Raw genomic sequence first — 14,987 nt, 5'->3', positions numbered from 1 at the left:
GATTCTTCAATTACATCTTGGATATAATAGACAGCTTGGGTACACAATATCAAGACAGTGTTGATATTCTGCAGATATTCACTGACTTCTATGTGAATCTCTATCATTCTTGCAGGTCCGGAACCCCTGATTTTGCTCCATTCCTTAAAGAAATCACTTTGGGGCGGTTAGGAGATAATTAACGGGAATTTTTAACTGCCCTCTTCGAGGAGGATGAATTTAGAGCAGCCAGTATTCAAATCAAGTCGGGGTAAAGCCCCTGGGTCCAACTGCCTCCCCATTCATTTTTACAAGGCGTATCTTGACCAGTTGCTGCCAGTATTGAAGGAGGTATACCATGAAACTCTGGAGGAGCAGATCTTTCCCGCCACAATGCGCGACGCAGTTCAGTAAATCTTTATTTCGATGATTAGAAACCATCATAAAAATACATAGTACAAATCATCAATCTTAGAATACATTACATTTCTGAACTATACAATATTTAAAAATGAAATTATTAAAAAGGCATTTAATACATTCCGAAATCAGCCCCTAGTGTTTCTTAATTTAACAGCCATTTTTAAAAAACTCATAATAGAGCACAGAGTACGGATGTCAGTTGCTCTTTGCAAAAATGTTAAAGCAGATTTAGCAGTACGAATTTTTGACTCATTTAAAATATCTACAAGAAAGCTGCAGCGAGGGATACGGTAAAAGGGACATAATAATACAAAATGAAGGGTGTCCTGCGGAGACCTATTGTCGCAGCCGCAGGCACCCTTCTGCTCAATTGTTAAAGGAAAACCTGACGGATAAGCTAAAATATTTGGTAACAAATTGATCCGAAAACGACACATTAAAAACCTCTCTTGTTGGTTGTGCATTAAAAATAAATATGGTTCCATACCCTCACCATTGCTTACTATGGCATGCGCAACTACAGATAATTTAGTAGAGACCAGTTGTTTCCTGCTACAATCGTATTTTTCAAATAACTGCTTATGAATCCGGTGTTTACAAAAAGGATCAATCATTGCCGGGTCAGTGAATAGTGTTTGATGGTCTATGCTCTCTAGAGTTTCTTTAACGTGTTTAAGCCAGGGGATTTGTAGGCACCTGTCTCTCTGGAGGCAATCTTTGATTATTTGTCTGCTGAGTTCAGCTTCTGGATTTAGCCAGATTCGGAGCCAGGTCAGGGTGGGTCTCACTTTAATCAGGTCAGATATATACAGAATCCCAAGCTCCTTATGTGCAATTGCTGCTGGGGTGGTCTGTGGCACCTTCAGCAATTGTCTTAAAAAATGTGTCTTCTTCAACTTGTATCTGGTGTCCATCCCTAAAACCCCACACCTCTGCCCCGTACGTGGCTTTAGCAATGCTGACCGCACTATACAGCGTAATTACTTGCTCCGGTGACCAGCGGCCCATCCTACGTGCAAAGTTTAGAATAGTACCATTTGCTGACACCAGTTTCCTGCTTCTTTCCTCTACTAAAGGGGCAAACCTGACCTCTCTGTCGAACAATAGACCCAGATACGAGAATGTATTTACAGTTTCTAAGGCATGAGTTCCTATTTTAAAAACAAATCTCTTGGGGTTTTTTTTTCCAGCCACCATGACAAATGACTTGGTCATGTTCACCGAGAGATCCAGATTCTCCATGAACCTTACAAATCCACTGACCAGATGTTGCAGGCTCACTGCTGTTTGTGCGAGCAGAACCGCGTCATCCGCATAAAGCAGAACTGGAACATGACGCAATCCTACTCTAGGGCAGTCAGTCTCCAGAGCCGTCAGTGAGGTCTCCAAGTCATTTATATAGAGGTAGAATAGGAATGGGGCCAGGATACACCCCTGCCTCACCCCGCCAGTGCAAGGGAAGGGATCAGTACTCACCCCCCGCGCTATAGCGGACTTTGGCAGTGGTGTTCTAGTGGATTTCCTTTAAGATGTTTATAAGGTCTGGGTCAATTCCCAATTTAAACATAAGGGCCCCGAGTTTGCTTCTGTTTACATTATCGAATGCAGCTGCCAGGTCCATGAACCCCATATACATTGTTCCATTAGTCATTTTTATGTATTTGGCAACAAGTAGATAGATTGGTCACTAGTTGATTTGCCTGCCCTGAAACCGTACTGAGTGTCTGCTATAGTATGGTGTTCTTCAGTCCACTCCGCAAGGTGGTTTAGATTTGCCCTGCCTAGTAGTTTAGCTGACCCATCTATCAGTGAGATTGGGCGGTAACATTGCGGGTTGTCCCTGCAGCCTTTCTTGTAAATAGGGACAATCAGCGCTGTTGACCAAGATCGCGGGAGCCCAGTTTTTATTGCTGCATTTAGTACTCTGGTCATTATCGGTGCCCATAACTCTATGTTGCTCAAATAGAGGTCGGGGGGGGGGGTGCCATCCGGGCCTGGTGCCTTGTTTCGGGTCAGGCCTTGAATTGCATTCGAGATTTCCCTTAAAGAGAATTCTAGTTCAGTTGGTCTCGCCCCCTCCCACGCTTCAGCCCTATCTATCTCCCCTTGCTGATTGTATAGATTCTTAAAATGGTTGATCCATTGCTCCGGCAGTATGTTGGTACTAATAACAGGGGAACTCGAATCTTGGTAGCAAGGTCTGTTAATAATGCCCCAAAATTGGGTATAATCCCTATTTTCTCCTGCTTCCCTCAGATCTGCCCAAACTTCCTTTTGTAGCGTGATCTTTCTTTGCTTAACCTGCATTTTGTATTTACGTCTACATTGGGAAATTTTATTCTTATCTCTCGGGCACCTCTTGAGGCTCAATTTTAGCTCCCTTAGAGCCCGCGAGCAATTAGTATCAAACCATCTTGGAGTTGGCGATGCCTTTATAGGACGCTTGGTTGTTAATAGTCCCTCAACCACTCTAGTTAAAGCCTCAAATGCCAGGACCACATCTCTGCCCTCTGTTGAAAGTTCGAGGCAGGCCTCTAATTGGTCTTTCCCTTTTTCCACAAGGGAGCTATAGAATTCTTGAGCATTAATCTTTGCCCATCTTAGGCGCCTCCCCTGATCAGTTGGGCGGATTACAGTGTCTTCAGCGGGATATCCTGCTGGCAGGCCATTATATTCTATTTCGAGGATTAGGGAGTTGTGGTCACTGTAAGGGCTCTCCTCGGTTCTTACCTCTATGATCTTATCTTTAGCAAAGGCAGATATTATAATAAAATCTATGATGGAAGAGCAGCCTCTTCCCTTAAAGGTTGGTGTAAGAGTGTCCCCTATTTTCAGTGCCAACAAATCCATTGTGTGGGTGAGGGCGAACCTGTCAAGTAACATCATAAGCAGTGTTCCCTCTTTGTTGTGTTCAAAGTGTGGACCACATTCTTCAGGGCAGGAAGACCAATCGGGACTCATGGGGAGTAGTTTTCGACACAGGTGACAATTAAAGTCGCCCATCAAGAAAATAGTTGGTTTTGGGCCCCCCTGCCTACGGTCGGTTTCATTGCTTAATCTGCTCTCTAGTTCTTTTAAACAGGGTAGTTTCCGTCAACTGGGCCTGAATTATAAATATTTTATATTACGAGCCTCCGTCCCTGTCCCTGGAAAACCACCGCCTGTATGGTGTCTGATACCCATGAGGGTTGTGACAATATACCTTTCAAGTCTAGGTCAATATAAATGACTAACCCACCCTTCGCCCTCCCTGATCTAGCTTCCTGCGCTGGCCTAAAGAAACATTTATAGCCCTCTAGTTGACAGGTATTGGGAACTCGTGCCCATGTCTCCTGTAAGGCTATAATATGAAAGCCCATGATGTAGTCCCGCCACTCCTTGTTTTCGAGTTTACCCCCCAGACCCGCTATGTTCCAAGACAAAAAGGCTAGCCCAGCCCTAGATGCTTTTCTTCCCTCTAAGGTCTGGTCATTCAGTCTGGATGCTGTTTTTTCCTGAATCTTTGGGACGTTTGCAACCTCATCCCTCAGCATAGGGGGATCTTCTGTCCTCCTCGCTTCCACACTTCCTCCTACCCCTTTCATACTGTGAGCAGATCCCTCCCAGTTACAATCTTATATGCTTGCTCATTATTGGTAGTGAGTAGTCAGTCGTTTTCGTCGAGCGACTGCAGAGGGGCATATCTATTTCTCCACTGTGGGTAGTCTCGGGATGAGTGCCGCAAATCAATCCCGTGGACAGAGGCGCATAAGGGGGAGCTGATCGAGTTGACGAGCGGGAACAAACGCTCGGAGGGAGACAACACAGTAGAGACAATCCCGCAAAACCCTGCAATCACCTGGGCATCCAGTCGCGCTCTCCCCTGCCGCCGCTCCACACACCGCGGCCGCCGAGAGGGGGGAGCGTCTCCATTTGCTCGGAACTACATTTCCTAGCGTCCCCTCCTGACATCTGGGGACGCTGACTCCGGCAAATCAATCCCGCGGACAGAGGCGCATAAGAGGGAGCTGTTCGAGTTGACGAGCGGGAACAAACGCTCGGAGGGAGACAACAGAGCAGAGCCAAACCCGCAAAACCCTGCAATCACCTGGGCATCCAGTCGCGCTCTCGCCCGCTGCCGCTCCACACACCGCGGCCGCCGAGAGGGGGGAGCGTCTCCATTTGCTCGGAACTACATTTCCCAGCGTCCCCTCCTGACATCCGGGGACGCTGACTGCCGCGAATCAATCCCGTGGACAGAGGCGCATAAGAGGGAGCTGTTCCAACCGCCACACGGAACGCGCGCGGGCGATGGCGGGGTGAGCCCGGGCAGAGGGCGGGCCGTCTGTGGCCGTCCGAGGATGACCAGGGACGGGACGGGCCACCCCCCTTGACTTTGACTAATACAAAAGGTACTTTACTACTCGGACTGGTATTTTTGTCACTATTTGGGGCACTGTACAAGTCGATACCGAACTGCCTAAGAAGGGGAAGTGGGAGAAGGGCATTTGTAGCCTGTTTTTAAAACCTTACAGAGTCTTGGATTGATACACAGGGCAGGGAAATAGTTATTTACAATCCTACGATGTCTAATCCCCCAAAAACACGCTCGGTTACGAGTAAAGCACATCTAGCTGGCACCCCAAAACTAACTACGTCTGATACAAATAGCGGCCCACTTAACAAAGTAAAAAAAAAACACTGCAATTGACCTGATGTTGAGGAAGGTCTCCGGGGAGATTGAGCGCATGGAAAGGAGTTTGTCCTCTTCACCAAGTCCTATATTACTTACCCCCACGCAATCCAGGGACCAAACATTAGCTGTAAGCCCTAATATGACGGGGAACATAGAGCTAGTGAGTAACTCAATTGAGAGCATCCTCTGTGCACAACATGTACCGCAGTCCAGGGTTGAAAGCCCAGGGCACAGCAATCTTCCCTCTCAGTGAAAATCCAAATAACGGGGGGCGGCAAGGGCCTAAACAGGAAAAACAAATCAAATATGAGAACTGGTCGATCTAAGAACAGACAAGAGATTACCCCTCTAGTAGACAGACTCTCAACCAACGCAAGTCCACCTATGTGGATAAAGGAAGTAATTGGGGATCTCAAAAAACATTTGGAAACTTTCATTATCACCCAGTTAAAACGTTAAGCAGGATGGATAAAATATCCAACGAACTGACTAAACAGGGCAAGATAACGGGTGCGGAAAATAAGAATTCTACCATAGGCCCAATCAATCCACAAACACGACCACTGACAATTCAGCGAGTAATAACAATAACTGTGTCAGTAACATTCAACATACGATCGCTCAGGTACATGACCCCCCTAAAGCTCGTCAACATCCTGAGAGAGGATCAAATGACAAGAGTGGCACCAAAAATATAGATACATTCCACCAGCAACCCACTATACAAATGGGGCTGGCAGTCCATCACTTAACCCAAGGCCCATCTAGCCTATCCCAAACTGATTATGACCCATTCTACAGCTTGGAAAGTCCACCACCTCACATAAATCTACCACCTGAAGCGAGCCCCTTTGTTAGAGTATTCGCAGGGGCGCCGGAACTCAGGGCCATAGAAAAAGAATCACACTCACAACTACACTCTAAAATCGCAAAGTGGTTGAATATCCATAGGCCCTTGAACACTGGGGAAAGGGGGGAGATATTACATGTAAGAAGAGTGAACTGGCTAGGTGGCAGGAAAAAAGACATAAGAGGGGACTGCATTGTAGCAAATTTTACAGATGTTAATTTGGTGGAATACATACTAAGCAACACAAATAGAAATCACACCAGCACAATCCGCACCCTACTGCTGGGGTATTTTTACCCAAGGAGAAGGAGCGTGAATAACCAGAACTATCCTATATGGAGTGCAGGAAGGACACCAATTAACCAAAGGGACAGAATCCCAACCCACTCAGGCCAGAGGTGATTAATGCGCGACGCATTAATCACCTCCCTCCTGACACCGGGAATACCTGCAGACCGTTGCCACTCTTACCGGCCCCTCTCCCTCATAAATACAGACACAAATATTCTCACCAAACTTCTAGCCAACCGCCTCTGCCTGCTGATGGAGAAGCTAGTTTTGCCAGACCAGGCAGTTTTCATTCCCGGACGGGCAACCTCCTATAACCTCTGCACCTTCTTCTCCAATCTGCAAATTGTCGTTCCCAACTGGCTCTAGTGGCTGTCTTCCTAGACGCTACGAAAGCCTTCACTCTGTGGAATGGGACTACTTCTTCACTGTCCTCCAGTGTATGGGGTTGCCCAGGTTTTTTTTTTGCATTGATACGCCTTCTATGTGCCTCCCCTATGGCGTGAGTTTTAATCATTGGTCATACCTCCCCCCTTTCTCCTCACCCGCGGTACTCGACAAGACTGCCCCCTCTCTCCTCTCCTTTTCGCCCTCGCCATAGAACCGCTTGCAGACAAAATCCAGCAGCATTATCAAGGAAAAGCTTTGCGTTGCTTCCTCCGTTGAATCCTAATTTCCCTGTATGCTGATGATGTTACCCTTTATGTCAAAGCCCCTCGACAGAACCTCAATCCACTCCCACACGAATGTGTTGGATTCTATGGGCATTCTGGTATCAATTGGGCCAAGTCGCAAATATTTTCACTCACAGTGGTTGTGGAACAATTCCCCAAAAACTATCCTATAGAATTGCGTGACGATGAGGTATGATACCTAGGTATACGTGTCACAGCCGAATGTGCAGAATTACTGAGGCTAAACTACGTTTGTATACTCACAAATCTCACCAGCAGCATTTCTCGCTGGAATGCGCTTCCCCTTACTATGGCAGGTCGTATTCCGCTCATAAAAACTGTCATCCTCCCCAAACTTCTATATTTGTTTTTAAATATTCCATATGATCCGGGCAGGCATTTCTTCTCCCAGCTCTGCTGTGAGCTTATTAGACTGGTGTGGGGTGGTAAGCAGCCCCGTCTGCAGTGTGATACACTTACAAGGCCGTATGCCCAGGGGGGATTTGTTGTCCCTGAATTTGACCTGTATTATCTTTGTCCCCAAGCAGACTATGCTAATTATTGGTTTTACCCTCCCAGATATACACCTCACGTGGCAACTGAACACTGGCTGGCAGACCCCATCCCGTTGGACGGGGTTATCTTGACTACATCTTTGCCCCACGCACCCCGCCCGACGTCAGCAAAATGTGCGGTCGCAGCGTAGTATCGCATTGCACGTCATTTGCAGGCCCCCATATTATACTCCCCACTGCTCCGACTCGTATACTATCCAAAGATACCGGTCCTGCAAGAAGGAGTTTTTCGGAAAACTCAAACTCAACATAACATGAATCACTGCAGTCATCTGTACGCTGATGTCACATTCCGCACTAGGCAGCAGATTTATGAGGACAAACAACCCACTCCCATGGACATTTTTCTCTACATACGCCTACAACAGGGTGTTAGAGAGCACACTCCCTCATATCCACAAGAACCTCCAACACTTGCCCCCCTACACCATATGTTGCGAGCTAGAACTGCGTCCCACTTGGTCTCTACACTCTATCAGAATATACATACAGAAAAGACATATCCCTCTTGTCAATCCCGGGAGAAATGGGTGGCTGATATCGGACAAGAGGTCACGGACCAACAATGGTGGTTTTGCTGTAAGCATACGGAGCAGGTTTCTTCTAGCAGTCGGTTGCGTATAACTCATTACAAGTTTTTGCATCGTATTAATTACACCCCATCAAGTAACACAAATACAAATTACGCGTAACTATCCAATGCGACAGGTGTGGGTCTGAAGCTGCTGACTTTCTTCATTTTGCATGGGATTACAGTTCAATATTTATTTATTGGCAAAATGTATTTACTGCTTCAGAAGTGATGACATCATTGCAAATTCCCATGTCCCTGATCACTGCATTGCTGGGGTACACAGAAAAGATACCGGCTGCACACCGCAGGTTTGTCTTATTTACTTTCTTACTGGCCAGGCGGCAGGCAGCCTGTAGATAGGTCCGGGGCGTTCGCACAAATTTAAGGACTGGATTGGTGATATTACACTCTGGCAAGAACAAACATGCTTTTAAGCTGATCTGCTTCCACTCTCATCCCGACCCCGCGACATTTGGGACCCCTTTACAGCATATCTCCGTGAGCACCCTGTGCATGCCTCCCAATCAACTTAGCTTTCCTTTTCAATTTCCATTTTACGCTCCATATACGACTGATTCATGCTCGATAATTCTTTTTGTCTGCAAGGATAATCTGATTTCCTACCAATTTTTACACTGCTCTACGTGTGCAGTTGTATACAAGAAATTATCACGCAATATGATTTTAATATATGTTACTTGTTCCATGACAAATGTGTTGCAACCAAAAGGATTCCATGGTCATGATGGTATGTATGCAGATCTCTGTAATGTAAAATGTAATGCTAGTATGTGCATCCTTATTGATTGTAGCTGTGAATACTCTGCTAGTTACGTTGAAAAACTTTAATTAAAATTAAAAAAATTAAAAAATGAAAGAAGATTGATGTCTTTGAAAGGTTTTTACACTGTGATTGCATTTACTGGAAATGGGTCTCTAAATATTTATTTCGCCGACTTATTGAATGAGGAAACAACCATCTAAGTTGCATTTGTCTTTGAAACGAGTACAAATGTTTTAAAACATTACGGAAAATGCATTGTTATATATTTCTAATACAAAATCTATTTCAATTTTCGCTTTTAAGAAAACAAATGTGGTCCGTGTAGAAACGATTTCATGTTTGTGTGCTTTTCTTTTTAGGTAAGCGTTTTAACAACGCTAGAGCGAAGGTTCAACTTGCAGAGTGCAGATGTTGGAGTAATTGCCAGCAGCTTCGAGATTGGGAACTTGGCCCTCATTCTCTTTGTGAGCTACTTTGGAGCCAAAGGCCACAGGCCTCGCTTGATAGGCTGCGGAGGGATAGTGATGGCCTTGGGAGCCCTGCTTTCAGCCCTGCCTGAATTCCTGACTCACCAGTATGAGTACGAGTCTGGCGAGATACGATGGGGAGCTGAAGGAAGGGACGTGTGTGCTCTCAATGGAACTGCCAGCGACGAGGGCCCAGATCCCGATCTCATTTGCAGGAACAGAACTGCCACAAATATGATGTACTTGCTTCTCATTGGAGCCCAAGTTCTCCTCGGAATTGGTGCCACACCTGTGCAGCCTCTGGGGGTCGCCTACATTGATGATCATGTGAGAAGAAAAGATTCATCCTTATATATCGGTAGGATCAAAACTAATAACATTTCTCTACTTTTATAAAAATGTATCACATCTGCTAGTTGAGTGTTATTTACAAATATTAAAAATTGTATATGGAGTTCTGGTGGAAACAATGACTGCCCAATCTGCTGTACCAGCTCTTATAACATCGAATGATTCATGCGCAAGACTTTAATAAATCAATTCGAGTTCATGTAATTATGTCTGGTCAGAGAAGCATATGACTTCTTATCGTTAGGTATTGATCTTGGTGGGGATATGCATGCACATGTGTTTGCGCTTTTGTAGCTGAAAGATCGCTTGGAGTATCTCAACAAACACAGTGAACTAACTCCCTTTTGTCTTGTTCTGTGATAAAACATCACCTATTTTCACAATATTCTGTGTTTTACAGAAACAGGAGTTTGGGTTGTGATGCTGTTGCACGAATGTGCAGCAGATTGTGCATTACAATGTCAATACTATTAGCCGGATCCACTAGAGACAGAGTTTCAGTTACTAGGGAACAGTTTAGTTGTTTGTAGTACTTCACTATGCTTGGTGCATTTGCAATGTTTGGCTCTCACTGAGAACCACTAGTGTGAACAACAGTTTCTAAATCCTGCTATAACATGCAATTCTAGGCTGCTCTGGCTGGGCTCCCTGAGAATCAGTCAGTGCAGCGCTGGCATTCCACTCCGATGGGGGCAGAGGGCTGTACTGTCAGTGTGTCAAAGGGCTCTAGGGGAGGTGAGTAGTTTGAATTGTATGTATATATTTTTTTACATTCGGAAATGGAGGAGAAGCCATGTTATGAAGGGCTTCACAATACTTCTCGGCCCCTGCATAGCAGGTGGTAGCAGGAGCACATTATTTGGGGGAGGGGGCATACATAACATAACACTTTACTTTGGACAAATAAAATAACTTGGATGTTTTAAACCTCGGGATTCTGAGTTACATCAAGAAACAGCCTGCTCTCTTTGTCTATTTGATTTCACTTAAATCCTTTAATCAAAAATATCTCCTTTATTCACTGTTACACATTTATTATTCCATATGTATTTCAAATTGAGGAACAGATTAAGTGCACAGTTATATAGCATAAACGAAAAAGAGCATTTTACGGTATCCTTTCTTCTAGTGTCTTTTAAGATGTTCTCTAGAACATTCTGACATTGGTGTTGCTTGTGATGTCCGAAATGTTTAGTGATACACATTCTAATTGTGTCTTTTGTGATGTTCTACAGGGCATTTTTGAGATGTTTAGTAGCGAACATCATTCCTCTACTGTCTTTTGAGATTATCTGTTGGACATTCTTGGAGGTCTAGTACTCCATATTCGTTCTTCCTGTGTCTTTTGGGATGTTTTGTAGAACATGCTAAGATGTTTAGTACACATTCTTTCTTCTGGTGTCTTTTTGTAATGGCCAGTGGGCTTTTTGAGATGTTTAGTAGCAAACCTTCTTTTACATTGTGTCTTTTGAAATATTCAGCAGTGTATTTGGAGATATTTAATAGTACACAGCTGAAGGTTCAGGCTGGTTGAGACGCTGGAAATTCATTTACCCATTTTTAACTTTAAAAAAAGAGAATGTATTGTCTTGTAACCATATTTTAAAGCTTGTGATCTCTCATTTTAGGGATCTTTTTACTGAGGGAGGAAATCATTAACTAAAGGTGTCCCATCAGGCAAAATGCAAAGATATGTTAAGATTTTTAAAAATTATATTTGATTTACACCCAGCGGCTTTCAGCACTCTCTGTCAACTTGCTCTCGTGCCACAAGGACAGTAAAGGTTTTGAGAAACAAGAATGCTGATTTTAAGAATTCATTTTTGTAGTTAGTGCAATAGCGTGCATTAGCTAAGGAAGGAAGATCAATCTACAGTATATCAACATGTCATCAAAGTTATTTGTAATGGGCAAGACAGTGACAAAATGTGGTCAAGTTTTTTTTTACCTCTGCAGGCACTGGGAAGGAAAAAATGAAGTTTTGAAAACAGTATACATGCCACATCTGTTTAATTAGTGATTTCAATATTTCAGCCACTCATAGTCAAATGAAAGTCAATCAATTCAATTCAAGAAAACTTTATTTGGTTTGTAGTTCAAACCATAAAAGTTGCACAACATAAAAATAGTGTAACTGACAGTGTTTGTGTTATGATGACAATCAAAACAGCGATAAAAATGTATAAATAGTTAAAAACCTGAGGAAAACACTCATTACTGGTCCATATAGTTCCTGGAGTTGACAGTAGCTTTTAAAAAATCCACTATAAAAAAATAACAGTCCTCTTTCAATAGTTGCAAATACACCAATGCAGGACGAACCTGTCTAAAATTAATTCTTTTTTAAAATAGGAACCAAATAGTGTTTTACGTGGGAAATCATAAAATTTGCATAAGACCATAAAATGCAGCATATCCTGCGGAGATTGTTCGTCGCAGCCGCAGGGAGCTGCCACCTTGCCTCTAGTAAAACATTTGGGTCTGGCACTTCGTATGTAGCGGTATGAGCCCGCTGGGAGATGCAGTTTAGAACCCAGTAGCAGAGTGTTACAAGCGAAATTTGGGCTGCCATTCCCCTCACGGCACTGCAGGAACCAGGGAATGAGACTGTGCCTCAGGTGAGAGAGGCGTTCCCCTCACAACACCTGTAAGCAGTTTTCAGAGCGTCCCTTGATAGTTCCACGGCACAGGTGAGCTCAGATATATAAGAAGATACAATTTAGACACTGTACATATACAAGAGGGGTACTTCTTGTTTCGGTTATAGTCTCAAATTGTACTCGACATTTAGTATGGAATGAGCTTTTCCTCCCGAGCAAAAGATTTTTAAAGCCAATACCAAGTGTCTCTCGCAGTGTCTAAAAAAGTCTATATGATAGGTGCTAATTCAAGGTTCAGCCTACATCCGTTCACAGGTACAGGTTTCAATGTCCAGTTATACACGCTTCATTTATGGATCAGCCAGTATCTTGAGCGATGGATCAAGAGCGGTGGCCCAGCCCGGTCTACCACGCTTTCCTTTATGCGCCTCCGGGTGCGAGAGAGTAGCAGCGGCGGTAGGCCTCAGAGCCAATCAAACCAACCATGAGCACTCTCCCATTTTCTACATGTAGGCTGCATGCAGCCTGCATGGAGAAAACGGCCTCCGCATAGACGCCTGTACGGACGAAGTCCTAGCCAATCACATGTAGCATTGTGATTGGCTTAGGGAGGCTGCCTGCTTCTGCTTCCTGTGAGCAGAGAGAGAACAGGAGACGCGGGAGGCGCAAGTACGTTTAAAAAAACAAAAATGATTTAACTTACCCCGCCTCCCCGCACGACCCTGCGCCCACCCACTTGCGAGTCATGCTGGCAGCAACTGGTAGCATTGTGATGTGACCACAAATGGAACATTGCTTTGTCATCAAAACTCACTGAAAACAAATAAATAAGCTTTCTAAATATATTTAGGCCCTCTCGGTCACATATATATTCAGTCATAATACAGATGTCCATCAACACCTGAAAGAATTCACTTGGACACGCCAGATTAACTTGTTATTTCAGAATTCCCTTTTATTCCTAAAATCACAATCTAGTACCCTCTTTGCTGGCTAAAAACATCTAAAGCAATTATTCACTTATTTATTTAATGAGCAACAAAAAAAATTATAGCGTCCTGTGTGAAACCTATCATGTCTTTAAATGATTCTGCAAAACACACTTTTTTGTTAGGATTAAAACATGCACAGGAAGTGGTTCCTACTTGGAAATGATGCACACGGACACAGTGGTATGGTTACTGGAACTGGCCCAAGACACATTTGCCCGGCCCCTTTTATTAGCCAGGCCACCTGACTGGCGATGCCTATGAGGGGTGGGTGTAGAGTCTATGAGCAGTATATTCCTGGAACACTAGCATGTGTCCTGCAGGACACTACAGTTTCTATAAATGATTTTTAAAGTTGCTGGGAAAAACATTGTTTGGAAAGTTCCATTCCCTTGCAGTTTATTCCTGGCTGCCCAAAGCTTTGCTTTTGATCCTGAATGCCTGTAGAATATTCTCCAATGTTAGGAATTGTTGTTTTTCTTTTCTACTAGCGCCTTTTTATAAAATTCATGCTCTGTTTATGGAACAAGAAAGGGAGGAAGCCAAATCGAATTCGTATTTGGTAGGCGAGGGCATAATGGGAAGCTAAAGCACGGTTTTAATTTAAAGCAGGGTAGCTGTGATTGTCGGAGTCTGTCTAGAAACACCCTAAAACTTGCACATGGGACCGCCTTCCAAGAATGACATAGACATGCAGGTTTGTTTGCACTGCACCAGCTGCCTCCCTAAATAGTAATGTTATGTGAGAAGGAGGAAGGGTTGATTCAGTGCACCCCTGTCCTCCTATCACGTCATCCACTGAAGTTCTGCCTACAGCTCAGCAGCTGACGTTTGTAGCTCTGTGACCACATATTTTGTAAGGTGCGTACAGTATCTCAGGTAGTATTCCCATGTTAAAACAAATGGCATTGGGACTTCACGGTGGAAATGAGAGGGCAGGCATTTTCCGGCCATAAATTATTATTTTGTAACGTAAACACAAATATGACTGTTTAACTAACGCCAGAACAGTACAAAGGGGACCATAACTTAGTGGCCCATCAAACTTGATCTACAATTCTCCCTGCCTATATTTTTATGCGATAAAATTCGTAGATTTTCAAATCTGTTTTACAGTAACACCAATTGTAGTTGTTCTTTTATAGACATTGCCGAGACTCAGCGCGTTTATTTTAACTTTAAAAAGATGGATCGATAATTATTAGTTAATAACACAGAGTATATAATTTAATGAAATATAATAACAACGTACATAATCGTGTATGGTATGATTAAATGTACATTATTAAAAGTGTTAGCAAGTTAATATATACCACAAAGGACATTAATTTCTAATAAATTGCTGATATAATAGAGCAAAGTGGAGACGTGAAAAAATACATCTCAGCCCGATTACCACAATTAAGAGGAATTAAGAGCAGCATACATGAATGTAACAATAATGCACACTAAGGCTGAGGAGTAAAAACATACTGCAAGGAATGACATTAACATATAACGTATCAGCGTGACCTAGTTAGGACGCTGAAAGTCAGACAACCAGGTGTAAAACATAGACGCCATTTGCAGAGTAGCATGGTAATAAATGACTGTTTTTTTCTTGGCTGTGACGAGGGCAAGAGTAAACCAAACATAAAATTCGCTAGAGAGAGCGACATGATAGAGGAGGACACAAACAAAAATTAAATGTGGAAGCAAGAACCAGTTATACAATGTGAGTATCAACTTTGCGATGAAAAACAACGCTGAGAATGGCAG

At 43.6% G+C, this 14,987-nt stretch overlaps 1 protein-coding gene across 2 annotated transcripts in view; it reads left to right on the top strand.

Annotated features, from left to right (window-relative positions):
* The window catches only part of SLCO3A1 (solute carrier organic anion transporter family member 3A1), a 731,052-nt gene that overhangs the window by 123,433 nt on the left and 592,632 nt on the right, over nucleotides 1–14,987 (top strand). For both annotated transcript variants that reach the window (XM_086958095.1, XM_086958096.1), the window contains exon 2: nucleotides 9,182–9,647. In XM_086958095.1, the coding sequence (XP_086814221.1) occupies nucleotides 9,182–9,647 (466 nt within the window). The remainder of the gene's footprint in view (nucleotides 1–9,181; nucleotides 9,648–14,987) is intronic.

The sequence above is a fragment of the Lissotriton vulgaris genome, chromosome 2_1 (assembly GCF_964263255.1).
Source record: "Lissotriton vulgaris chromosome 2_1, aLisVul1.2, whole genome shotgun sequence".
In the NCBI taxonomy this organism is placed as follows: Eukaryota; Metazoa; Chordata; class Amphibia; order Caudata; family Salamandridae; genus Lissotriton; species Lissotriton vulgaris.
This window is presented reverse-complemented; position numbering and strand designations above follow the sequence as displayed.